Source organism: Pleurodeles waltl, chromosome 6 (assembly GCF_031143425.1).
Source record: "Pleurodeles waltl isolate 20211129_DDA chromosome 6, aPleWal1.hap1.20221129, whole genome shotgun sequence".
Taxonomy (NCBI): domain Eukaryota; kingdom Metazoa; phylum Chordata; class Amphibia; order Caudata; family Salamandridae; genus Pleurodeles; species Pleurodeles waltl.
In genome coordinates this window covers 1,536,186,200-1,536,213,716 of record NC_090445.1, presented here as the reverse complement: position 1 = coordinate 1,536,213,716, position 27,517 = coordinate 1,536,186,200, and the positions used below count along the sequence as shown (strand labels likewise).

Below are 27,517 nucleotides of genomic sequence, written 5' to 3'. Positions count from 1 at the left end.
TTCTGTATCTTTATGGACCAGTTAAAAAATCTTAAGTCTCATATTGGACACAGTGATCCATTAGCGACATTAGCGACCAGGAAATATGTTGAATAGATTCCCTTGTTGCTCTCCCGTCTTGGGACTTCCTCTATTGCCTTCTTTTCCAATAATTCTTCTAGTACATTGAAGAGTCTTAATGTTTCCTCTCTGGTGTGTGTCTTTCTCCTAGGACCCCTACTTTATGGTGTTTTTTTTAAACTCTATGCAATATCTGAGTCTGATTAAGTTTAGGATCCATTTGTCTGATATGTTCCTCCACTCCTGCAGGAAATGTGTTAATCTGCCTCCTACAGGTGTTGTACGTAGGTAAGGTACTAGCCTCTGTTTGGTATTGTGTTGGAGGCTTACTGGATGTGTTGAGTCACTTGTGGGAGGGGTTTGTTCCTCCCCTGTGGGGCTAACCCCTTCCTCGAATGGACTGTCTGCCCTGTTGCTGGGTCTGCCATCCTTGCTGGGGACTCAAAGTCTTAGTGTTTCCCTGGAAGACTTGGTGTGTGCTGGCCATCCGAAAACTCCCTCTTACAACAGGTCTGAGTAGAGGTGCTGATCCCCTGTGTATACTCCCTCTGTATTGCAAGGCGTCCATTGATTTGCCAGACTGGTTGGCCTTTTCAATTGGTTCAGCTTGTAGTCTACAGAGCTGCCAAAAAGTTGTTCCCCGTTAAAAAGACTATTGAGACGTGGGTCCTGTGCTCGCTATGCCACCAGATTCAAGCTAGCTTGACTGATGTGGGGTGGTACCCCAAAACCAGTCCCAGTATGCTTGTTTCTGGTCCAGTGAGGTCCTGGCCTGGCAGTTCAGGCTCAACTGTTCTCATGGGGGGCAGGGTCAACACTGATGTGTATATGGCTGGGTCCAAATCTGAATGACGAGCAAACAAATTGATGGATTAAACCCAGATCTGGGACTAGGAGTGCTTTATTTGTTCTGCATTTCGTCCATCATTTCTTGTTTATGAATTTGTCAGTAAAGGCTACCTGACTGGATTGGTAGTAGAGATTTTAATAGCACCCAACACTAAGCTTGGAATTTCTAGCACACATGACCTCCCTGAGTAAGACTTGTAACACTTTTTAAACCAGGCCCCCTGTGTAGGAGGCTGGCCTGGTTTGTAGTGGTACCTTGGGTACTTACACCTTATATCAGGTCCAGTTATACCTTATCAGTGAAATGTAGTAGTGTTCTAGCAGCTTAGGCTGATAGAGGTAGCTATAGCAGAGCAGCTTAGGCTGAACTAGGAGACATGCAAAGCTCCTGCAATACCACTTATAGTTACACAGTACTTATACACAAAAAAAGACAATACTCAGTGTTACCAAAAATAAAGGTAGTTTATTTAGGTGACAGAGGGCCAAAAATATCTTAGAGGCAATACTCCTTCTGGAGGTAAGTATTACACACAATATATACACTAGACACCAAAATAAGGTAAGCAATTAGACATAGGATAGTGCAAACAATAGGAAATGCTGAAAAATGCAATGGAAGAAAATAGGTCTTGGGGCAACACAAACCATATACTAAGAAAGTGGAATGCGAATCACCCCAGAGCCCAGAAAAGCAGGAGTAAAGTACAGCAAGTTTCCTCAGGGCACACTACATGTCGTGATTAGAGTTGAGTTATTGCAAGAACCAAGCAAGACTGCAAACAACAAATGGTGGATTCCTGGACCTGAAGACCAGCAAAGGAAGGAGACCAAGTCCAGAAGTCGAAAGAAGGTCCAGGAAGGACAGGAGCCCCTGCCAACCTAGAAGAGGGTGCAAAAGAAGAGTCCCCGGTTGGACGAAGACTGCAGAAATGCACCCAAGTGAGATGTCAGCGGGTTCCTGTGTGATGCACTGGATGTCCCACGTCGTGAAGTTGGATACAGGCGAGTTTTGGGGCTGGATTTCTCCAACAAGCCTTGCTTTCGGCAAAGTCGCGTTTTGAGTTAAGTTGGCACTATCTGGATCCAGGAGGGTCCTGGGGGCTTCAACTCTGTGTAAGGAGGAAGAGGGGGCTCTCAGCACTTCAGAGAGCCCTCAGGGCACCAGATAGCACCCACGGGAGTCCCAGGACACAGGGACAAAGGAGGTGCAAAATGCGGTTGGTGCAGCACTACAAAGGAAGGTCCCACACCGCAGGAGAACAACTCAGCGAGTTGAGCGTTGTAGGATAGAGTGCTGGGGATCTGGGCCAGGCTTTGAATGAAGGAATTTTGCAAATAGGGCACAGAGGCCTCAGAAGGTGAAGACGACGCAGTGCACATGGGTACTATCGTTCTGGAGGAAGGCAAGGTCTCCCCTCCTCCAAATTGGGACAGCAGGACCTCAGGACAATCTGTGTCGATGGGGTCCACCCTCTGTGTTCTAAGGAGCACGCTCGTCACCAGGCAAGGAGTCCAAGAGAACAGGTCGTTGACTTAGAAGGTGCCTGCGTGAGCAGGGAAGTGACTCCATCACTTCACAGGAGATTTCTTTGGTTCTTCTGGTGCAGGGTGAAGACAGGGAGTCCCCAGGGCGTGCACACCGTGGAACCTGTTGCAGTTGCTGGCTGGAGCTGGAAAAGTACCCCTTCTGATTACTCTGTGGCTGTTACAGTGGTTCCTGGAGCAGTCTGCAGTTGATCCGAGGTCAGAGGATGAAGTAGTAGTTGCAGAGGATTCCTGCTGGAAACTTGCAAGTAGAATCTGAAGATAACCCACAGGACAGACCCTAAATAGCCCTGAGAGGGGGATTGGCTTCCTTATCAGGTAAGGACCTATCAGGAGGGGCCTCTGAGTCACCTGCTGGCACTGGCCACTCAGAAGGCTCCAGAGTGCCCCCACACCTTGCAAAGCAAGATGGCTGAAGTCTGGGACACACTGGAGGAGCTCTGGGCACCACCCCTAGGGTGCTGATGGATAGGGGAGTGGCCACTCCCCTTTCCTTTGTCCAGTTTCGTGCCAGAGCAGGAACTTGGGGTCCCTGAACTGGTGTAGACTGGCTTATGCAAGGAGGGCACCATCTGTGCCATTAAAAGCATTTCCAGAGGCTGGGGGAGGCTACCCCTACCCAGCCTGTTACACCTATTTCCAAAGGGAGAGGGTGTAACACCCTCCTCCCAAAGGAAATGCTTTGTTCTGCCTTCCTGGGACTGAGCTGCTCAGACCCCAGGAGGGCAGAACCCTTCCTGTGAGGTGGCAGCAGCTATAGCTGTATTGCAAGCCTCAGAGAGCTGGTTTGGCTTTACTGGGGTCAATAGTAGAGCCGCCAGGTTGCATGGAATTGGCTCCCCAATACCAGATTTGGAAAGGGGGGACAATTCCATGATCTTAGACACCTTACATGGCCATATTCAGAGTTACCATTGTGAAGCTACATATAGGTATTGACCTATATATAGTGCAAGTGTGTAATGGTGTCCCTGCACTCACAAACTCCCGAGATATTGGCCCTGAACTATGTGGGGGCACCTTTGCTAGTGCAAGGGTGCCCTCACACTTAGTAACTTTGCACCTAACCTTCAGCAAGTGAAAGTTAGACATATAGGTGACTTATAAGTTATTTAAGTGCAGTGAAAATGGCTGTGAAATAGTGTGTGCACTACTTCATGCAGGGTGCAATGGCAGGCCTGTGGAAGGGTTTGTCTGAGCTCCTTATGGGTGGCAAAAGAAATGCTGCAGCTCATATGGATCTCCTGGAACCCCAATAACCAGGGTAACATATACTAGGGACTTATAAGGGGGTCCAGTGTGCCAACTGAAATTGGTAAATGAAGTCAATAGCCTACAGTGACAAATTTAAAAGCAGAGAGAGCATAAGCACTGAGGTTCTGCTTAGCAGAGCCTCAGTGACACAGTCAAACACTATACACAACACACACATTGGGCCATAAACTATAAGCACTGGGGTCCTGACCAGAAGGATCCCAGTGAGACAGGCAAAAACATACAGGTAAAAATGGGGGTAACATGCCAAGAAAGATGGTACTTTCCTACACCCTGCCCTTGCTCTCAGATCAGTTTGCCCTGTTCTTGTAACTCAGGGTCACTCTGACATTCTTCCATCATAATATTGGTCTCAGTCATAAAGGTCAACCTGCCATCTTTATCTCAGATTGTGTCACTTTGGTATCGCTCCTTAGAGCCGCTCTGACGTCCATCTCTGAGTCACCATGGACTTGTTCAGATCATGTCACCCTACCCCTTGTATTCATGGTCACACTTCCCTGGATCCTCAGAATGAGCGGCCCCAGCTTTATTCATTGGATTTCTGTGCCCTCACTCCTCTGATCAGGCTGTTCTACACTCATTCCTCAAGGTCACCCTACCCACCCCTTTGTAGGCCAAACCACTCTGGCCTTGCTCTCTCCCTACTTTCAAGATCAGGACGTCCTTGCCTCGTGTCTCAGAGCCACACTGCACTTGCTCCCAAAATTGAGTCCCCTGTCATTGTTACTCAGGTTACTTCTGCTGGGCTGTTCAGAGTCACCTTTCACCCTTTTCTCAGTACTGGGACGGTTCTGGGTCCTACGGGTCACTCTGCACTCGTTCCTCGGGGTCACCTTGCTGTTCAGATTGAGGCGCCCTGGCCGCGTTCCTTCGGGTATCTCTCTGCCTATAGCTCTTACAATGGGCCAGCCTCGCTCCTCAGACCTTGTGACGCTGCCAGAGTTCCTCAGGGTAGCTTTAGCCTCGCTCCTCTCGAGTGGTCCTGGCCTCGTTCCTCTGGGTCACCCCGCCCTCTTTTTCCAGACCGAGTCACACTGGCCTCATTCCCCGGATCCCGCTCATTAGACCCACAGAATTTCTTGATTTCGTCGCCACGAGTGATTTATCGCAGCCTTCTGCTGCAGTCCTTGGGGGAATGCATTTCCTCCGTGTGGGCGGGGGAAGAATTCTGTGGAAGCAACACCCCCGCCCGCAAACTATGGGAATATCCGAGCTGTCGCGGTGCAGACGGGTCAAGGCTTCCTCGGAGTTTATTACTCCAGTAACAGAGACTCGAAAGTATGCTCCCCCCCCCCCAAAAACAAACAAAAAAATCACTCCCGGAACGGCGGGGAAAGGGACCCCAATCCCAACCCAACTCATTATGCAAGGAGGCCGCTGCGCCTGGTTTCACCACATACGAAAGCAGCCCACTCATATGTGAGAGACTTAAAAATAGGTCTAAATGCACCAGATGAGTCGTCGCAATTCCAAGAGCGAACGGGTGCCCGTACACTGATAAAGGTTCCTGTCTAATGTGGCTGGATGAAAACTCGACTCTTGCTCAAAGATCAGACCGCCCCTAGGTGCAGCTGCGGTGAAATGGCCGAAGGAAGCCAAGGTCCCCGAGACAGCCTGGGCACAGCCCTCCGACTCCATGTCCTGCGGAGCAAACACCAGTCCTACGCTGCTCAGGTACGCGTGGGCGCGCATACGAGACCAGTGTGTGTTACAGGAGTGCAGCTGGGGAACAGCTGCAACAGAATGCATTTAAATGAATGCATTTAAATAAACTATAATGCATTTGAATAAACAAAACAAAAAAAATGCAAACCAATGGCCCCCCACGAGAAGAACCTCCATATCTAACACACACCCCAGGGCCAACAAATAAAAGTCAAACTTACCTCTGAAACGCTTATGCCCGAGTGAATACTTTCCTCATGGGCCTTGAGTCCATGCTTAATGGACAGTGTTATAAGTGGGTGCTGTCGTTTACCATTCTTGCCCACAGTCAGCAGTGCTACTGCACTCCAACTGGATACCTTTTAGGTATTTAATGCTTTGGGACGGTGAAGTCAAACATACAAAGCTTACTTCGGGCGGAAGGTTAGAGGTTAGAAAAACAGACAGCATCACACAGTAAACAACAAAATGAACAATGTTCAGCCAATGTTATAACTTCGAAGAAAAATATGACTATATATATATATATATATATATATATATATATATATATATAGAGAGAGAGAGAGAGAGAGAGAGAGAGAGAGAGAGAGGAGAGATTATATATATATATATATATATATATATATATATATATCAGGACAGGTACAAACGGGATTAAATTTAGTTTTCAAATCCACTACCAACTTTTAAAAAAGTGAGGAGATGGTTCAAAAGGTCTGAGAATCATGGCAGCCACAGACAACAGAACAAAACCCTAGTGGTAGGGGTCAGGACAAGTACACAGAGATCGTCTAAGGCTGGCGAGAGTCAGATACGTGGAAATTAAATGTGGGGGTAATTTGGGATAATGCAGGAAACTGTTGCTCCAACTTCATGACATAGCTCTGGAGTTACTTTGATGAGTAGCCAGCTGAACTGTAAGCCTCTTGTGCTTCCTGGACAGCTGAGGCCACTGAGGTGACTTCCGTAGCAATCATCAGTCAGCTGAGCCTTGTGATGGTCATCTTGTCAGTGAGTGTTCACTCAACTCCTTTCTCAGCTGTTCAGCTCCACTTCTGGTTAGCCGAGAAGCACAACTGTCCAGATAACCAAGGTGTATCATTGCATTAAAGGAAGCAGCTCTCAGGAAGGTTTCTACCCCAGGTAAATGGCTCTACCCACACTCAGCAAAGTCTAAATGGTGTAATGGCTACTAACTCCAGGGGCAAGATTTATTCCACTGTTTGTCCCAGGCTTTGCAAACAAGGACCAGTTTTATGCAAAATTCAAAATCTTCACCTAATCCTGAGGAAAACCATCTTGGCATTAACACTCATCCTGGTGGGATATTTGCAGTAGGAAGTCAATACGTCAGACAAGTTAAAATAAGTAAAGTTTAAGTTGTGGATCCAACTGGTGCAGCCACCGAGCTCAATTACATTACACGTGTAATGTTTCAATTAACTAAATGGAAAGTTATGACCACAAGGAAATGGATGAACCTACCCCAGTCCCCCAATCTATCAAGTTACACTTGCTTCAGAGTGGGGGACCTAAACCAGGCAAGTTAATATTATGTGCATGATATACAAAGGAAAGCCTGAGGGAAGATCACTATATTGTGTTCTCAGGCTGAGCCTTCCAAAGAGACACCTTTCATTCAAGGTGAACACAAGCAAACCACACAGAATTTCAAACTAGAGTAGATGTATTTAATACTGGTATGGGCGGGGAGCTCTTCACATACAACCAGGGACAACAATTCATGTGAAAATTAGAATGGAAAGGGGCGCTGAAAAAGAGATAGATAACAGGGAAGACACACTAGCTACAGGTGAACTCCCACCACCCCCACACACCTTGTAGGTTCGAACTAACAGCTGAAAATTAAGCTCTCACAACACAGAGATCACCTAGTGGTGCAAAGCACATGCTTATCTGCTAATTGCACAATTCGGCAGGTGCCTGCACACCTAAGCAAGCGCCTGTGTATCTGACAAAGCTGCTGCTGCGCACATAGACAAGTAAAGTGATAATCATAACGGTGGAGAAAAAAAAAGTAGTCGGCACACTAGGAAAACCCAATCCATTGCCCTTAAGCTCTCTCATGGTGTGTGTGAATGCACATGTAGGTGGACAGACCAGCAAAAAGAGGTGCCTAACCCTGCAAAGATAAAGGAGGGAAATGTAGTTTACTGGTCACTTGGAGGCCCCAGTCCCAAGCAGCCTCTGGCGTGAACAGGCGTGGAGTAGCTTTCCAATGGGAATGTAGGGTTTGGACTGAAAATTCTTTGCAGATGCAGAATTCGGGACCGGTTATCTGTCACCCTGCAAAGACTGTGTGGGGCAATGTCTATTCTTCAAGCCCACTGGGGCTCGGATACTAACAGTGAATGAGAACCCGGTAAGAGCACCATCCGAAGAGTGTCACTGCAGATTCTTGCCTGATGTCCCGCTCCCCCACCATCAACAGGTTTAATTTTAGAACAGACTGGTGCACACAAGGATAACAACGGAGTGACAAGGCAACGTTGAACATGCAGACACTAAACATTTACTAACTGGTTGCGTGTGCACAAACAAAAACATGCATTAATAAAGCCAATGGGTCTGGGGTCGGCTCCCCGTCTTTTGGCTTTGTCAATGGCAGTGATAACTGTATTGTTGGGCAACCTGCAGCATCCTGCCGATTGTAAAAAAAGGAAAAGAAGAAAAGCAAAAATATTGTTTGGTCTATAAAAAAAACCACACATTGTCATAATAGTCTCTGGTACTGAATAGAACTATTTTGTGTGTGAATGTACTCCTTGTGAAATTGTAGAATGCCTTCACCCATAGTGAAGGTAGCCAATGGCTAAAGTTGGCCGAGCCAATGCCACCTGCTGTATGATGTACTGAAATGTCAGTGGTACAACAGCAAACCAATAAAAGAAGAGACACCACAGAAAGCCTCTATGAGATGAAAATATATATATATATATAGTTAGAAATGGGGTCTCTGGTTGGCAGTCAGTATGCATTCTGTCCCAGCAGGTACCCTCACTCTAGTCAGGGTAAGGGAGATAAACACCTAGGATAACCCCTGCTCATCTCCTTGGTAGCTTGGCACAAGCAGTCAGGCTTATCTCAGAGGCAATGTGCAAAGTATTTTTAGCAACACACACAGTAAAACAGTGAAAACACTACAAAATGGACACCACACCAGTATATATCTAAATCAAACAAGGCCAAAAAAACAAAAATCCAACATGCACAAGTAAAGTTAAGAACTCCATAGAAAAAAATGGATGCGTTGATGTTACACAAAGTACCTGGTTTGAAGTAAAAAATAAAGCCACACGGGCGAGCATGCATCGGAAAAGTCAGATGTGGCGATTCCTTACTTGCAAGTAAGGTCGTGTGTCGTTTCTTCTCCGGTCGGGTAGGCGATGCATCGTTTTTCTCTCCTGCAAGAGAGCGAACAGTAAATTTCCAGGAGGGCACCTCAGATCCGGCCTGGTTCACGTTGATTTTGATTTCCAATGTCGATGCGTGCGAAATACGACCGCTCTGCGATGAGGAGCCGCTCTACGTGGGGGCTGCATCAATTTCAGCAGCCGCATGCGGATGTTGCGTCATTTCTCCAGGCGCGATGCAGGTGATGTGTCGATTTCCAAGCCGCAATGCAGGTGGTGCATCAAATTTCCCACCCGCAATTCAGGTGGTGCATCGATTTCTCAGCCGCGATGTAGGTGCTGCGTCTAATTTTTCCCCGCACAGCTCCTGTGGGTGGATTTCTGTCCTGGTTCCACCAGCTTCACCTTTCAAGAGCCCAGAGACCGGAGTGGGCACCATTTGGTAGGGTAGGAGTCTCAGCAGAGAGTCCAGGTGCTGGCAGAGGAAGTCTTTGATGGCCCTGAGACTTCAAAATAGGAGGCAAGCTCAGACCAAACCCTTGGAGACAGTTCACGAGTAGGAATATACCACCAAGTCCAGTCTGTCTTTTTTCAGGTAGAAGCAGCAACTGCAGGCCAACCCAGCAAAGCACAGTCACAGGCAAAGGGACAGTATTCCTCCTCATGCTCTTCCCCTTAGCAGAGGTACCTCTTGAGTCCAGAAGTAATCTAACAATCTGGGTGTTTGGGTAAACTACTTATACCCCTTTCTGTCTTTGAAGTAGGCAAACTTCAAAGAAAAGTCTCTGTTGTTCACAAGATCCTTCCTTGCCCAGGTCTGGCCCCAGACACAGCACAGGTTTGGAGACTGCATTGTGTGAGGGCAGGCACAGCCCATTCAGATGTATCAGCTCCTCCTTCCACACTCTAGCCCAGGAGACTCATCAGGGTATGCAAGCTACACCCCAGCTCCCTGTGTGTCACTTTCTAGAGGGAATTCACAACAGCCCAACTGTCAGTCTGACCCAGACGTGGAATACACAAGCAAGAAGAGGCATAGAACAGGTAAGTAAGAAAATGCCCACTTTCTAAAAGAGAGCCATTTTCAAACTGACAATCTAAAAAACAATTTTACCAAAAGATGCATTTTTAAATTGTGAGTTCAGAGACCCCAAACCTCTATCTGCTCTCCAAGGGAAACTGCACTTAAAAGATATTTAAAGGCACCCTGCATGTTAACCTGTGAGAGAGATAGGCCTTACAATAGTGAAAAATGAATTTGGCAGCAGTTTACTGTCAGGACATGTAAAACGCATCAGTACATGTCCTACCTTTAACACACACTGCACCATACCCTTGGGGCTACCTAGGGCATGGTGCAGCTTATGGGTGCCTTACATGTACAAAAAGGGAAGGTTTGGGCCTGGTAAGTGGGTAGAATTAGAAGTTTAAAACGCTGCAGTGGAAGGCCTAAGCTATGTTTACAGGGTTACTCATGTGGGTGGCACAATCAGTGCTGTAGGCCCACTAGTAGCATTGGATGTACAGGCCCTAGGCACCTCTAGTGCACCTTTTTAGGGACTTACTTGTAAATCAAATATGAAAATCATGGAACAGCCAATTACACATATAGTTTACACAGAGAACACTTGCACTTTAGCAGTGGTTAAGTGCCCAGAGTAACAAAACCAGCAAAAACAAAGTCCAGCTCACAGTCAAAGCACAGGAAGCAGAGGCAAAAAAAACAGGGGAAACCACGCCAAGGATGCCAGGTCTAACGCACACACACATTATTTTAGCAAACTCAAAATGTCTTAGCTAACTCCAGACCTAACTCCAGACCTAATAAAAAGAGGATTACACTGGAGACAGTAACATGTTATCTACTAGGGGTAAGGGTAGGCAGTTGCAGATAATCCAGGAGGAGTGAGCTACTTTTACTTGCTTGTGTGCCCCAACCTCCTTTCAACCCCTAAGCAGAGGCTACTGGCAAGGCAGCAGGGATACAGTTATGGGTCCCGGTGTCAGGGGACGGCACCATGCCGTGTGTGACCCAGATCACACAGCGTTAAGTGGGGAGCGAGACAATGGTCTGGTACTAGTCTGCTAAAGTTTTGTTACAGAGCCTTTTGGCAGAAAACAGATCAGTACGAGCATCGAATACGCCCGAAGGAGAGTCAAGAGGCATGCAGGCACGGTCCAGCTGGCAGGAGCGTCTCACGGCTGGGCTGAATTACTGGAAAGTTTGCTGTTCAGTTTCTGGGACCTGCTCCTGCAGCTAGTGGCCGAGCACGGCACCACTTGTGTCAATGCCCCTCCAGCACCCTGCAAACTACATCCACATTCAATGACACTGGGTGGGTGGTCTGTAGGGTGACGAGATTTTGAAGGGAAAAAAACGGGTCAGGTCAGACACAGAAGTACGACTGAGGCCTTTAGTCTCACTTTTATATCTGGACTTTCCTGTAAATGTGCGTGAGAGAGACACACCTGCGCACTTGGCAGCAGCAGCAGACGGGCAGAGACCACTAAATTGCTTCTTCAATTATTTAACCCCTTGATCGCCATGAACATAATGGTTACGTCCATGGCTACGCCTGTGAGGCGCCATGGACATAACCATTACGTCCATTTACCGGCCCTCGGGGGAAGCGCTAGCGCTCCCCTCGAGGGCCGCCCCCCCAGGTCAGAGCTGGAAGGGGAATCGCTTCCCCCTCCACCCCCAAACCCCCAGTGACGTCTGACCTCATCAGAGGTCACCTCCCATTGCGCTGGAAGCATGCATCCAGCGCGATTGTGGAAGAGAAATGCTAAGCATTTACACCAAGGATCTTTTTTTTTTTTCTTTCATGTGTCGGGAGCGACCCCTACGGCAAGAAACCACTAGACACCAGGGATTTTTTCTTTTACTTTGAAATGGACATGAGGGGAGCGGCTCCTCGGGCAAGGGCCGCTCCCCAGGGGGGCAAATCATTTTTAGGCCATTTCTGCCCCCTGGGGAGCAGATCAGCCAAATATAATTAGGCAGATCTGTCCCCCGGGGGGGCAGAAAACCCCTAGACACCAAGGAGAGAGATATATATATATATATATATATATATATATATATATATATTCCTTTTATGTGTAGGGGGCGACCCCTTCGGCAAGGGTCGCTCCCTGGAGGGCCAAATTGTTTTTAGGCCATTTCTACCCTCCCCGGGGGGCAGAAACCACTAGACACCAGAGAATTTGTTTTTATATTATGTTTACGTATAAGGGGAGCGGGCACTTGGGCAAGGGCCACTCCCCAGGGGGCAAATAATTTTTAGGCCATTTCTGGGGGCAGAAACCACTAGACACCAGGGTGGTTTTTATTATTATTATCCTCACACACAAGGGGAGCGGCCCCTTGGGCAAAGGCCGCTCCCCGGGTGGGCAACATTTTTAGGCCTTCTCTGCCACCCCACCCCAGAGGCAGATCGGCTTGATATAATTAGGCAGCTCTGCCTCCAGGGAGGGAGCAGAAACCTCTAGACACCAGGGATATATATAAATATTTTTATTTACTTTATGTTTTTATGTATGGGGAGCAAAACCCTAGCCATGGGTTGCTCCCGTGGGGGTCAAATTGTATTTAGGCCATTTCTGCCCCCACAGCAAGTAAGAAGACATTTGATTATTTTGGGTTTTGGTTTTACATTTGGGCCATGAGAGCTTGGTAACTCTCAAAATCGTCCCACTTGGAATGGTGAGGGCTGCACTTTTTTGACTTTGGGACACTGCCATGTAGAAAAATCCACAAGACCCAGACATATCTGAAAACTAAACATCTGGTTGATTCCAGGGTGGTGTGTTTCACATGCACCCGAACCATTTTCTTACACACAATGCCCTGCAAACCTCCAAATTTGCTGGAAATCAAATTTTTCCCATATTTTTGTGATGGAACCTTCCGGAATCTGCAGGAATCCACAAAATTCCTACCACACAACATTGTCTCATCAATAGCGATAAAAATGTGGCTGCACTGGTCAGCCTAAAAATGTATTTTTTCAAACTGCCCTTTTAGACCCGCTTTGGTTCCCCCTCAATTTCGACATGTTTTTGGCTCTTCCCTGTCACAGGCACTTGGGCCCACCTACACAAGTGAGGTATCATTTTTACCGGAAGACTGAGGGGAACGTTGGGTGGTAGGTCCCGGTGCGGTGATCCCACACATAAATGTGGGGGAAAAGTGATGTTTTAGCTAAATTTGAGGTTGGCTGAGGATTCTGGGTGAGAAATCATTGGGGGATCCACACATGTCACACCTCCCTGGACTCCCTCGGTGTCTAGTTTTCAGAAATGTCTGGGTTTAGGTTTCCCTAGATGGCTGCTGAGCCCAAGACCAAAAACGCAGGTCCCCCTCCCCACCCAAAAAAACAGGTCGTTTTGTATTTGATAATTTTGATGTGTCCAGATAGTGTTTTGGGGCATTTCCTGTCGCGGGCGCTAGGCCTGCCCACACAAGTGAGGTACCATTTTTATCGGGAGACTTGGGGGAACGCTGGGTGGAAGGAAATGTGTGGCTCCTCTCAGATTCCAGAACTTTCTGTCTCTGAAATTAGAGGAAATTGTGTTTTTTTGGCCAAGTTTTGGGGTTTGGAAAGGATTTTGGGTAACAGAACCTGGTCAGAGCCACACAGGTCACCCCATCTTAGATTCCCCTAGAGTCTAGTTTTCAAAAATGTGCATGTTTGCTAGGGTTCCCTAGGTGCCGGCTGAGCTGGAGGCCAAAATCAACATCTAGGCACTTTGTAAAAAAAAACAGCTCTGTTTTCTTTGTGAAAATGTGATGTGTCCACGTTGTGTTTTGGGGCATTTCCTTTCGCGGGTGCTAGGCCTACCCACACAAGTGAGGTACAGTTTTTATCAGGAGACTTGGGGGAATGCTGGGTGGAAGGAAATTTGTGGCTCCTCTCAGATTCCAGAACTTTCTGTCACCGAAATGTGAGGAAAACGTGTTTTTTTAGCCAAATGTTGAGGTTTGCAAAGGATTCTGGGTAACAGAACCTGGTCAGAGCCCCACAAATCACCCCATCCTGGATTCCCCTAGGTGTCTTGTTTTAAAAAATGCGCAGGTTTGGTAGGTTTCCCTTGGTGCCGGCTGCCCTAGAGGCCAAAATCTACAGCTAGGCACTTTGCAAAGAACATGTCAGATTTGAATGTAAAAATGTGATGTGTCCATTTTGTGTTTCCTGTCGCGAGCAGTAGGCCTAACCATGCAAGTGAGGTAACATTTTTATCGGGCGACTTGGGGGAACACAGAATAGCAAAACAAGAGTTACTGCTCCTTGTCTTTCTCTACATTTTTTCCTTCCAAATGTAAGACAGTGTGTAAAAAATATGTCTATTTGAGAAATGCCCTGCAATTCACATGGTAGTATGGACACCCCGGAATTCAGAGATGTGCAAATAACCACTGCTTCTCAACACCTTATCTTGTGCCCATTTTGGAAATACAAAGGTTTTCTTGATACCTATTTTTCACTTTTTACAATTCAGCAAATTAATTGCTGTGTTCCCGGTATAGAATGAAAACCCATTGCAAGGTGCAGCGCATTTATTGGCTCTGGGTACCTAGGGTTTTTGATGAACCTAGCTATCCCCGCAACCATAAGAGTCCAGCAGACGTAACGGTATATTGCTTTCAAAAATCTGACATCGCAGGAAAAAGTTACAGAGTAAAACATGGAGAAAAATGGCTGTATTTTTAACCTCGATTTCACTATTCTTTTATTTCAGCTGTTATTTTCTGTAGGAAACACTTGTAGGATCTACACAAATGACCCCTTGCTGAATTCAGAATGTTATCTACTTTTCAGAAATGTTTAGCTTTCTGGGATCCAGAATTGGTTTCTCACCCATTTCTGTCACTAGCTGGAAGGAATCTGAAAGCACAAAAAATAGTAAAACTTGGGTATGCCCCCTGTAAAATGTCAAACTTATTTTGAAAAAATGGGTTTTCTAATTCAACTCTGCCTGTTCCTGAAAGCTGGGAATATTGTGATTTTACCACTGCAAACCCTTTTTTGATGCCATTTTCAGGGGGAAAAAAACCGACAAGCCTTCCTCTGCAGCCCTTTTTTCCGATTTGTTTTTTTTTTTAAACGAAATTTTCGCTGTATTTTGGCTAATTTCTTGTTCTCCTTCATGGCAACCCACAACGTTTGGGTACCTCTAGAATCCCTAGGATGTTGGAAAAAAAAAAAAAGGACGCAAATTTGGCATGGGTAGCTTATATGGAGATAAAGTGATGAGGGCCTAAGCGCGAACTGCCCCAAATAGCCAAAAAAAGGCTTGGCACCTGAGGGGGAAAAGGCCTGGCAGCGAAGGGGTTAAGACTCTAGAGCTGCATGTGAAAGGAGTGCATACCTTTCACTTCTGACTCACTGGTTGACCTGACCTTTGACACAAAAGCCGGATCATTTATTTAAAATTAACCAAAGCGTTGGGACACCTGGACTGTCCGGGGAAATGTCTAGGTTTCTGGTGTGCCTGAGGGCCGAGAGGTCCGCCGTGCCCGCTGCTCATGTAAACTGACTCAATAATGTTCCTGGCCGCTGGGTGCCAGTGCTGCTCTCCCCCACCCAGGGCCTCAACTCTCTCTACATGTGTTCTACTCCAATGCCACTGCTGTGCCCGTTTCCTTCCGCTGACACTCAACTCTCCGTCCTGGTGGGAATGGTGATGGGCGAGCAGTGGAGACGTGGGCCCCTCCAGGATCCGAGCTCACACCGTACTTTAACTGGCCTCGAGGATGTCACACCACCCGCTCCCGACAGGACTCCAGAATTTTCAAAGCACTGACAATTCTGTAACCCACAAGCCTGCCTTTTCCTGCTCCCTGTACGGCCTCTTACAATGACTGCACGCTGAGTGTCGCGCTCCTCGTTCCATGCATGGGTGGGTACACCCTCCACCCCCTCGCCTCAATAAGCAGTCAATGCAGAAGTATTGCGCCCTGTTCATCCTCGCAAAGAAGGAATAATAATATCTCGGACTGCCAGCACTCAGGGATATGACGCAGTGGCAGGCCCCTCACCTGGGAGCGCTTAGCACCCGCAAACAACCGCGCCCTGAGCCAACACTGGAGTTCAAGGCGCAGTCAGAGCCCAAACCCCAGCCGCGCCGTGTGCGGAGGCCGCTGTTTGCCTTGGTGCGCGCTCTGGCGCTCTCCGGAAAACGCCTACTGAGGGTCCTCTCCGCTGGCTGCGGCTGCGAGGGGCTCACCGCCTGCGCCAAATGCTAGGCGGGAAGCCCACCTGCGCCACGGGCTGGAGGAGAAGAAGCAGGGAAAAAAGCTAGGTATCACGGCTTCCACCACAGAGAACGGGACTGCGGGGCAGGCCGGGGACCAGATGCAGGTAAACCTTCAGATAAAAGCCTTATCCTGAAGTCATCTCTGAAGACTCACAACAGTAGATACACAGACTCTGCACTAAGTGGACCCTGCACTATCATACGACAGCCACCCCAGTTTCAAGCACAATCGTTCTGCACCAGAGGAGCAACAACAGTCACACTAAGAAAGACAGTGCATCTACCCAACCTAGCAATCAGATGTGCTACGTCCTTACCTTTAGTCCTGAGGCAATCAGTGTTTACTAGGCGTATGCCGGTTGTGTTTTTTGCTCATCACTGGTGCCCTGGGGTCACCACACAAATTCAACTGAATCTACCTGTGGCTAGGAACATCGGCCAGCCAAAGCTCGCTCTGGGATGTATGAGGGAGACAAACTCCAAGCCATAGTAAACACACAATGCCCCAACCAAGACTCAGTGAGCAACACTCACACTCAATTTCTACTTCAAGCTAGCAAACAACCACCACACTGAATGTTCGGGCAGTGCCATATCCCGTGACTGCACCTGCTAATCTGAATGCCCCCAGTCACAAATGAAACAAAGGCCTTATTTTAATGACAGAAGAACATTACACCACAGCCAATTCTCATGTGAAAACGTTGATAGCATGCTAACTAAATGATTGTACTCAAAGTTCTGTTGTAAACTAACCATTCATTGTCAGTTCTATGTATCCTTTCAATCTAAAGTTGTCTGCGTTACTCCTAAAAGACTGTCCAGCATCTAACAAAGCACCAAAAAAACTTTCACACACATCCAAACAGCATAAGCGATGCTTTAGCTCACTATTCACGCTGCTTCAAAACAGTGCTTGTCAGCATGAAATTCCACAAAAACTGTAAGCGTAATACATTGATTATCCAACTGTGGTAAAAAAATTACTGGTGGACCTGGGGACCTTACGGGTAAATCACAGAGTATACAAAAAGTACAGCCCAGTAACTAACCCTTGTATGCCCTAAATGCCCGAAGGAAAGGCTTCACACAGCTGCCAGACTTCATGATGTGTCTGGGTTGGGCCTTCAGGGAGAATATACAAAACATTAAAAGTAGAAGTTAGCACAGAACTACACAGATTCATGCAAGCCATTTCTCACCAGATGCAACCATTGAGATCTTTAATAAAATAATAATGCTACAGTGGCTGCAGTTTTGGTTGTCAGTTTTTCCTCATTTAGGTCAAATTAGGTGATATTTCCCACAGAAATTCAAAAAAACAAATCTTGCTCCTACATTAGTAACAAGGTAGCCCACTTTTCTACAGTTATCGTATTTTATGTAAGGTACGAATATTTTGTATGTTTAATTGTCAGCAGCCTTGATTTTAAAAACGTCTCAAGCCAGTCTCTTTCTGCTGGATTCTAAGGCAGAAATGGCACCTTTTTAAGGCAGCACATACATTTATTTTTAAGACTGTTTCAGTAGGCCACAAAGGCAACACAATTAAAAAATAAAACAAAGAATTGTTAAAGCCAGTCTGTTTCACCTTTGTGACCTATTGTCTTTAACAGTAAGTTTTGCCAAAGCAAAATTAATAATTTTTGTCAATGCTGTAGAGCATCGGGAGGAAAATAAAATAAACCATTCAATGACGCATGTGTGCCTTAGGATCGTGATGTTACAGCAGCTCAGCGTGATGACGTAGCCACACAGAAGCATCACCACTTAAGTATGCATATATTGCACAACATAGCCGTAATTTTATTGTTATTTTCTTTCCATTCCAACACAGCTGTTGCCACTCGCAAATACCAATTTTAAAAAATGCATTTAAAGGTATTGGAAAGTTCCTTGCAAAAACTGAGCAGCTCATAAGCAAATGACAACTGCTAGGCAAGCCAAAATAAATAAATAAATACAAATTGTAAAATATTCTTATCTTTACAAAAACCTTGACAGGTATTGGAGAAGCAAGGGAGGAATAGGTAGGGGAGGATGGTAGAGGAATCAACATGGAGGGCAAGCAAACCAGAGCTAAGGGGAAGCAACAGGGTAGCTTCAGGTAGCGTGGTGGGAGGTAGGTGTAGGAGAAACAATAAATAGAACCAGGGATGGGTAAGCTGGGTGTACTGAAATAGAGTATGGGATAGAAGGCTGTTATTAAGCGGGGGCAGCAGTACATTATGGAGAGAGTAAGAATATGCATGCACTCCCATGGAATGTATAAGGAGAAAGAAAAAAGTAGCTATCTATATTTGAGCAGTGAAAAAGTACAATCATTCAATTAAAAGGATAATAAATAAGCTATGCTCCATGGGAGGAAAAAAAATACAAGAAAAGGAAGGAAAATAATGAAATAAGGAGCAAACAAATGAGTTTCAAGCACAACAGCCAAAGGTAAGCAATGGGCTGGCTCTAAGCCCACTGTAAGTTTTTGGTACAGTTCTACAAGAGGTTTTTAGCATGTGACAGCTAATGGCAGTCTGTAAATGAGACAAGCCAGTTACTTACTTTTGGCAATGCTATTTCTGGTGGATAATCTAACCACTGGTTCGTCACCTTTAGAATGTCCCCAAGCCAGAATGGTCCCAGGTTAAACAGCATTGCTCCTGTACACCAGTAGGTGGTGCAGTTTGGCACTACGTTGACTTTGATCTGGAAGTGACAAGCAGAGCTGCATATAAGCACTAGCCCCGTACACTGTCACTTTTTTCTTGATTCTGTCCATGCCCTTGGACGTAGATTCCAACAATAATCAGAAATGCCAGTGTGCAGATTTCTAAATTTGGGACCTTTTTTGGACTGAAAATCAACCCTTCCACAGAATGGGGAGGTGGCAGGGCAGCGCAGAATCTGCAATTAGATAGATTATCCACGAGAAAGAGCATTACCAAAGGTAAGTAACTTCTTGTTATGATGGATACATCTAAACGCTGAATTCTCAATTTTACAATAGATACCAAAGCAGGGGCGGCTGGTCTGTGAAATGGCTCAGACCAAGAAGTGTTGCAGGACTGAACATCCTTTCTATCAGACCGGTCTGTGCATACTTTTCACAAAGCACTGCTGCCTTGACAGACGCCTATGTTGCAGCTTGACAAACATCAAGAACAAGACAGCACAAGCCAACACAGCTGAGCAGCCTTGGACTAATTTGAACGATTCCTCAAATCTTCTGAGGATTGTTTCTGAAACCATGCATAGCAGATTTTAAGGCAGAAAACTAAGCACCTGGACTAAGTTATTTTCTGCACCACACTGAATTTTTTGCCCCAGTGAAGACCACAAAGAACTGTGCAATTGATGCAAAAGCCTAGAGCTCATTTGGAGTCCAGACGAAGAAGTCTCTCCTCCTCTCTCAAAGGGTGAGTGAAGCAAAGACTTTTGGAGGTGTCAAGGATTGCCCAACATGAAAACGAACCACAACATTTGGCAAAAAGGCCTCTCTGGTCCTCAATACTAGTTTGCCTAGAAAAAAGTAGCTTGGACGGGGTGGGCCATGAAGGTCTGAAGCTACCTCACGTGGTGGGGTGAAGTAACTGCAATGAGGATAACAATTTTCAAAGTCAGGAGATGCAACAAGTCACTGTGCATCAGCTCGAATGGTGAGCACATGAGGAACGTTGCGACCAAACTGAGATCCTACTGTAGCATCACAAAGTTTTGAAAAAAACATATGTATCAAACCTTTTAAAAACCTCATCACTCAGGTGAATTAAAGGACGACAGCTGATTCAGTAAATGCAACAGAAGGCTGCAGTCTGACAAAGAACCCTTAGTTGTGCCCACTGCAAGTCTTTCCTGGGACAGACAGAACAAAGAATACAAAGTCAGAAAGTTTAGTCTGCAAAAGGCCGATATTGTGGGTGCCACAACAGGCCACAAATTTGACCCACCACCTAGTATAGATAGTCTTTGTATCGGGACGCCTGATAGCAAGAATGGCTTCTCTTACTTCAGGAGGAAGACTGAATACTGTAGCTGTTCAACCTCCACATATGAAGTGTGGATTGTGCAGGTTCAGGTGCAGGACTCTGCCCTGATGATGCAAAAGGGGATCCTTCTGATGCAGTAGCCTGAACAGAGAGCAGGTGGTCATGCCCAGAAGCACTGGGTATAACATTCACCTGGCCAAATACAAAGCCATTAAGATGACTTGTATCATGATCTTCTTCAGAACTCAGGGAAGGAGAGGCAGCAGCATAAATACCAGAGACCAGGCTCCTCTAATTTCTCCTTCCCAGTCTGCTCACATTTGTCACAATTTTCAGTTCTGGGTGTTGCAGCGAGGACAAGTTTTCTGCTGATCCAACTGCGGTGGAGCAGCCACCACTGCAGATATTCTGCAGTTTCCTCCGAAACCTGGACAGAATCGGAAAGGTTTCCCCTGATGCTGGGCCCACTGGGACTTCAGATTCTGCTGCACAGCCTGCAAATGCATATTGGCATAGCTGATGAGCAGGATGCAGGAGGACAAAAGGCCAAGAGCCTCAGACCCACTCTCACAGAGACCCAGGATCAAGTCTGAAATATCAGAATCATAGCCCAAATCCCTCTTTAAGGGTTTCAATGTTTTGCAAAGTCTCTGTTGGCCTAGAAAAATCAGGATTTGCTGCAGAATTGGCTCCTCGACAATGGACAGGGAGTGAGACCAAGAGGCACCCTGACAACTGTTCCAGAGATTGGCAGGATGAGGCTAAATTCCACTCACCCTTCTTGTGCTTCGACTTACCAGAAGACTTGGATCTTGACGAGGACTAGTTGCAGCAACAGCTCAGAGCAGATCCGCACTGTCCAATTTGAATGGAAGCGAGAATTGCCCCACTTCTTATAGTGTTCTGTGATGTGTAGCTTTGCTTCACTTTCTAGTTCCCTGTTGGATTCATGAGGACACACTCTTCTCATGACTTGAAGTCATGACCTGCACTCAGACACCAAAGGTGTACATTGTACGAGTCTGTCATAGACATTTGCTTCAGACATTCCCAACAAGGTTGAAACCCTGTAGGTTTTGGGCTGGACATGTTCCCTAGCATACTGGTTTTGCTAAAAATGTAGATGAAAAAACTCAGTCGAAAAAAAAAAAGTGAACACTGGCTCTGGAAGGGCAGAAAGAAAGGAACTGACTTTGGCACACAGAAGTGGCACTTACTTGCCACACCACAGGGCAGAGCGAAGTCAACATGTAGCACCTGGCACCACCTGCTTGTACGCAAGAGCAATGCTGTGTACATATTGCAGATCCAGTCTCGCACCAGAGGATATTCTAATGGTGATAAATCTGCTGTTGGAAGTATCCGTCAGAACTAAAAATCCATGTGTCACAAGAGAAAAACTAAGGATTTTCTTTTTTTCTTTCTTTCTTTCTTTTTTTTTAAAAAAAGAATGCAAGTTTCCTCATAGCTCTGTTTTCGTTTACACTATGCAAGCAGGAGCGCACATGGAGAGCAAGGGAACTTTTCTCTTCATTTACAACCGGCTACCAGAGAATAAAACATCTCCAGCAATCGTGCAGCTACTTTTCCAGTCATTCCCCTAGTTCAGTGGTTCTCAACCTTTTGACTTCTGTGGACCCCACTTTATCATTACTCGAACCCAGGGACAACAACAAACTCCTCCCCAAATGAATAATTATTGGAATCAGGGGACCTACCGCTGAATCACACCTGAAATCTGGCTACCTAATCCGTTAATATTATTTCATTTTCTAGGCAGTCGCAGACCCCATGAGAAGGCTGTGCGGACCCCAGGTGTCCCCTGACCAAAGGTTGGGAACCACTGTCCTAGTTCTCAGTAATAACCTACACAAACGATTATTAGGGTGCACCCATATACCCCAACTCCCCACAAAATGCCATGCTGCTTACTCAAATGAAGGGTTTCATATTCATGCATAATATCTCAAGAACAGCTGCTTATCTGATTCACTGAACACCCAGCACTCTCACACACACACCCATCATATGTATGGCTGAGTCCTCTAAAACAGACAGTGGCCAGGCCATCTGTCCCTCTCTTACCTGAATAACAGCAGGTAGGACGAGTTCTGGGTAGCCAATACTGTGTGCTTCGCTTTGCAAGTACTCCAGGGTTAGGTCATAAAGTTGCTCAATCAGACCATCCTGAGGTGTGAACAGAATAAGTGAAATCAGCAAGATATATGTGCCTCCAAACACGCAAAGTCCTGAAATGCGTATAAAGATAAAACAATATGCATTCTAGCTACCATGTATGAGTACCATGAATTATAAGAGAAGAACCACCTCAGTGTCTATTACACCTAGGCTCACAGTTGTGTTTAGCAACATATCAACTCCTTTACTCGTTTTCAGACACCCTGCCAGTGTTAAGACAAAACATACACCCAAAAGAGTACAAAGTACAACTGTACCTGCCCATCATCCAATGTCCATAGATTTTAAGTGGCTACAACTCATGCCACGGCTAAGTCCCTGGCTGGCGCCTCCTGGAAGTTGAGTATCATGCAGAGTCCACCCTGAAGGCAGAGTTCCAAGCGGGTATCTGAACCCAAGAAAGCAAGCACCTCCCCCTAGCTACGAAGCATCAGATAGGCTCTCCTACGGGTTCAGAGTCCCAATCAGTCCCTAACTCTGTAGCTGGGTACCAGACATGAGCGTTTCCTGCTATCACAAACCGAGCTCCAGGCAGATTAGCTTGAATTCCTGGACCCCAGTGTGCACCACTGTTCCTAGTTAATGGCAGTGGGAACTAGACAAATAGCCATGATACAGGAACCCCTGGGGTGTTATAGAGGAAGTATCTAGAGCAGTAAAGCATGCCTTGTAACAAATACCTCTTCTTAATAGGACAGTTGAATTTACTCTGATTATAAAGATACAAAGGGGAGTGCTTTAATTCAGCAACAGGACAGGCACGTGCTGATCCTCTTTCAAACTGCATATTACCAATGATGCTGGTGTCCCAATTCTGTATCTTAACAGCAGCCTAGACCTTATCAGATTAATCAGTTGGCCAGCAGAACATGGATAAATGCATCAGAATGGCTTCTTGTATAATTATAACATTTAAAGTATTGACGGGGATTGGGAGGGTTACTGTGGACGAAGCCTGTCCAGTCCAAACTAAACCTCAACAGTCTTAATGTTAAGCAGCAAATGGCTCTAAGGAGAGGTCGGTGCTGTCATTCATCTTCTAATCCAAGAGCTTCATGTGGTCAGTGGCACACTGTGGATAACAGACACACAACAACCACCATATGCGATCCCAGCAAAGCAATACTCTGAACACAGGGTACTACCACTTCACTGCTCATTCCTCGGTATACCAATGCTGTGCTTGAACAATGGCTGCCTCTGGATCACTGTTGAGACTCTACTCACTGCAGGAACTGAGCCAATGCTGTACTGGACACAGAATGTCACTGCTGCCTTCTACGCTGACTTACAAATAGCTACATTTATTGTGCCACGTACAACAGAGGGTGCACACGGTGGGTGGGTGGTGGGGAAAATGGAACCCTAAGCAAAGAGGTTCTACCCCCTTGTGAATCCTGGTCATGGAGGTGGTGCACACCTTGCATGGGCACCAGCAGAATCCACACCACCACCTAAAGGAACAACAGAACCTGTACCACCACCACTTTCCAAGCCTTGGAGGTGCCAGCAGTCTCAGCACCACAGGGCCCGGGGATATGCAACACTCCCTGCCCTGCAGTCTGAGCAGGAACAGGAGGGTGAGACTCCTGCCACGAGGTGGGACAAATGAACTTCGATATAGTATCCTCCCTGTGCTTCGTTACTAAAAAAAAGCCATGCTCTACATCCTTCGGTGGGATGAATAGGTAATGCTTCCCCGCACACACTCTGTTATTCACATGGAGGTCACCATGTATTGCCCTGATCACCATCACTACAAATGGAGCACTAACCCTCTGTTACCAGTGTGGCCTAATTCCTGGTATGATCATTAGGGCCATGTTGGGAGTAAAAATGTCTGTCAGCTTGCATGTTTTCTTTAGTTTTTTTTGTCATCAGATATCTAAATGGCAGAAACTATAACATTCTGTAGAAAAATATTGATGAGAGAGGTTTGTTTTAACTGATGTAACTGCGCACATTTTTTGCAAAAAGACCTGAAACAAAACATATGTAACTCTTCTTTTGTAAATTGCTTGTATGCATTAACAGTTTTACTGCAATGCACTCTTTTTTGGGAGTCTTGTTGAGGCTACATATACAATTTCAAGTAAAAAATAAATAGCCGCAGTCCAATCAGCCGTTTGCAAGCTAAGTATAGAGGCATAAGCAATCTAGCCTCTGGCATAAAGGGAAGCTTTTCGAGAACGGGAGAAGTGCATAGATCGCCCATCCAGTCACAAACATATTATGACAATCCCCCATGAAAAGTAGAGTACTGACTCACCTTGAATGCCTTCTCCTGCAAGTTGGCATTGGAGAGTTTCAGTATTACAGCAAAGTTGATGGGTCTCACACTGATACGACCTGGCTTCTTGTTAAAGTCAACCTGCTGGAAAACCTGCAAAGAAGAATGAGATGGACAGGTCAGAACAAGCGTGATCATGTGGCAGCTGACTATACTACTCTAAAAGGTAATCGGGTGTCAACAAAGAAGTGTCTGATTAGCAAACTCTAGAACAGAAGCTGTCAAGATCTGAATAACATCAGACAGGCAATAACTGAGATGAGTTTTTCCCAAGTAAGAAAATGTAAAATGGCTTTTTTATAGGCTACAATTTCAGGAACAAAATAGCTTTAACACAGGGATGTGGAATTCCTATCGTCCCACGCCTGGGGCATATTGTTTGGGGTCAAGGGCAACAAGTTTTCATGTTTATTTTGTCCTTGGGACCAGTAGGTCCAACCCCTGTGGCACAAACCCCTTGGCTGCCAGTTTAGAGATAAGGGAACTGTCTGCAGTTGAGGTAATGTGTGTGTCCATATGTTAATGCTGTTCGAACTTCTATTTATGGTTCATTAATAAAAAGCCTTCATTATTAGGGTGAGCACTGTAAATAAACGTTTTAAGGTCACACTACACTGCTGACAGTGGTTTCAGTAAAAAAAAAAAAAAAAAAAAAGTGTGCATACGTTTGAAAACTTTAAAAATATGAGGCTAATTATAATACCCCCAGAATGGTCTTTGATTAGATGCAAATGTTTGAACAAGTTTGTACGCAAGAGTGATGATTCTTTGCTTTCAAAATAAAACGTTCAGACAAAACAAATGCAAGTCGGGAAAAAAAAAAAAAGGTTTGCTATGAATTTTTTTTAATTGCTATTTGTTTGAAGCGTTATTTCCGTAAAATGTATTGATGCATGCTAGTATTTCTCAAAAATATTCCTAATGGAAAATTAGGTAACCATTTTCAAGACGATTATGGGAAGCATGAAAATAAACAAGCACTGGCAAAGCCAACCAATCCAACATGTTTTTTTTTTTTTTAGTCTTTTGGTTTTGTCAATACGTGTCTTGTTTTGACATGGCTTTTGTAACACTTTATTGTTGTGGGAGCTGCCAGGCCCTCACCATTGTAACAAACACTGGAAAAAAGAAAAAAAGAGTTTTGTCTTCCAGGGGGCTCCTACAGCACGGCACCTAACCCTGAGTGAGTCTGGAGGAGGGGCCCTCCATGTTCTTTGCAGTGGGGCCCTCCAGTTTAGGTATGTCACCAATTGCCACAGTAGTTCCTGTGACTGAATAAAACTACTTTGTGTGCCAATATGCTCCTTGTGGAAGAGCAGAATGAGATCGCTCACGGTAAAGCCAGCCAATAGAGAGAAATAGAAGCTTAATAAAAACTAAATGTCTTTGTTAATGCCAGACCTAGTTAGGGACCTAATTCTTAAAGAAAGTCACAAAAGTGCACCATGGTTTGTCTTTGAATTAGTGGCCTTCATGAATTCCCAAGAACTTACAGAAGTAGACCAGGAAACCGTACTCCTGGAAAATATTTGTGAACTGCATTTTAGCTCGAGCAAATATGCATGTGTAGATTTGCTTATGTGAACATCTACTGAGCGTTTACAAGTTCACATTTCCTCCAACCACTTATTTCCCAACCCTGGATAAACTTCTACTTTTGCCACTGTCAGGAGTACATTTCCAACCTCTCTCATTATGACAAATTTAGAAAAGAGCTGGTGAAAAGCCTTAAAACATGCAAGTTAGTAGGTTTGCGGACTCAAAGGCATTCCGGCACTAGAACTATTGCTTACTGCTTCCTTCAGCCCCAGTATGTAGATCTCCAGAAAGGTGGCAAAATAAGGAAATTGCTATATTAAGGATTGAAATTGCAAGTATTCAAGCTCTACTATAGTAGCAGCCCAAGAATCATCAGAGAGGCTATTATCAGAGCTTTTACATAATGAGATTGCTGCCATAATTTGAGGACAAGTACATTTTTTTTTTTACAGGACAAGTAGTTTTGAGAAGCAACCTGTCCCATGGACAAGTAGATATTTTATTAAATTCCGCACCCCTGTAACAATTTCAGGAGCAATAGGCTCAGATGATTTGTATAGTGAAGCTTGCACAGGTCTCAGGGACAGGGAAATTGGGTAGACATTTTCAACTTGAACTCTAAACTACAATGATTTTTTGCAACATCTTACTAGTTGGGACAGAGCCTCAATTTGGTCCCCATCACTGGCTCTTAGCCCCCACACAAAGGTGGTGACTAATGGGGAGCTTGGCCAAGATGGAGGCCAAGGCACAGATCTTTCCTTATGCTCCAGTCAAGCCTAGCATTTTCCAAAGACATTATGGGTCCCCTGACCACCTCAGCGCTGCTTGTGGTCCCCATTTCACTTGGTGCGCCCAGGGTTGCTGCTTGGGGGTAGGCTGTTCGGAGTCCACCACTTTGATTCTTTCTCCAGGGCCACGTGCTGCAGCACCAACAGCACTGCAACAGCGATCTCCTCATCCTCAATGGGCCACCCTGTCCTGAGGTGACAGTGGTGCAAGGGTTCTCCTCTGCCTGAATGTTATCGATGGGCCTGCGCAGGCTTGTGCCTAAGCGGCCGACTAAGGTGAGACCCAGTGAGGAGTGTGAAGCCTAGACACCGTCTGGTTGCCGCAGGGGCTGAAGCACCTCCAGTGATTGCCAGGTGCCCCTGATCATGTGGAGACCTAGGAGTATATGCTCACTCTCGCTGCTCCTGACAGCTACAGAGTGCAAGAAACCGAACCCTGAGAGCCTTCAGTGGTGATGCTGTGCGGCAGAGAGCAGACCAGGCTGGGGTGATCTCTGCTCCCACTCGGGATGGAGCTGCTCGTAGACGCACTGTCGAGCGGGCCTACACAGTGATTGGACCCTTACCTGGGTAAGTCTGGGCCACAAGAGGGAGGCCTGAGTGAACCTCTGCTGGACTGATGCTGTATTAAGATGAAGCCACCTCCCCTGTGGAATCCTGGCACTTCCCCATAGCAAG

General features: G+C 45.9%; 1 protein-coding gene across 2 annotated transcripts in view; it reads right to left on the bottom strand.

The window, feature by feature from the left end:
- NOC2L (NOC2 like nucleolar associated transcriptional repressor) overlaps window positions 1-27,517 on the bottom strand; it is a 432,367-nt gene that overhangs the window by 198,996 nt on the left and 205,854 nt on the right. For both annotated transcript variants that reach the window (XM_069241122.1, XM_069241123.1), the window contains exons 13-14: window positions 24,489-24,602; window positions 22,106-22,207 (exon numbers count right to left, since the gene is read on the bottom strand). In XM_069241122.1, coding sequence (XP_069097223.1) covers window positions 22,106-22,207; window positions 24,489-24,602 — 216 coding nt within the window. The remainder of the gene's footprint in view (window positions 1-22,105; window positions 22,208-24,488; window positions 24,603-27,517) is intronic.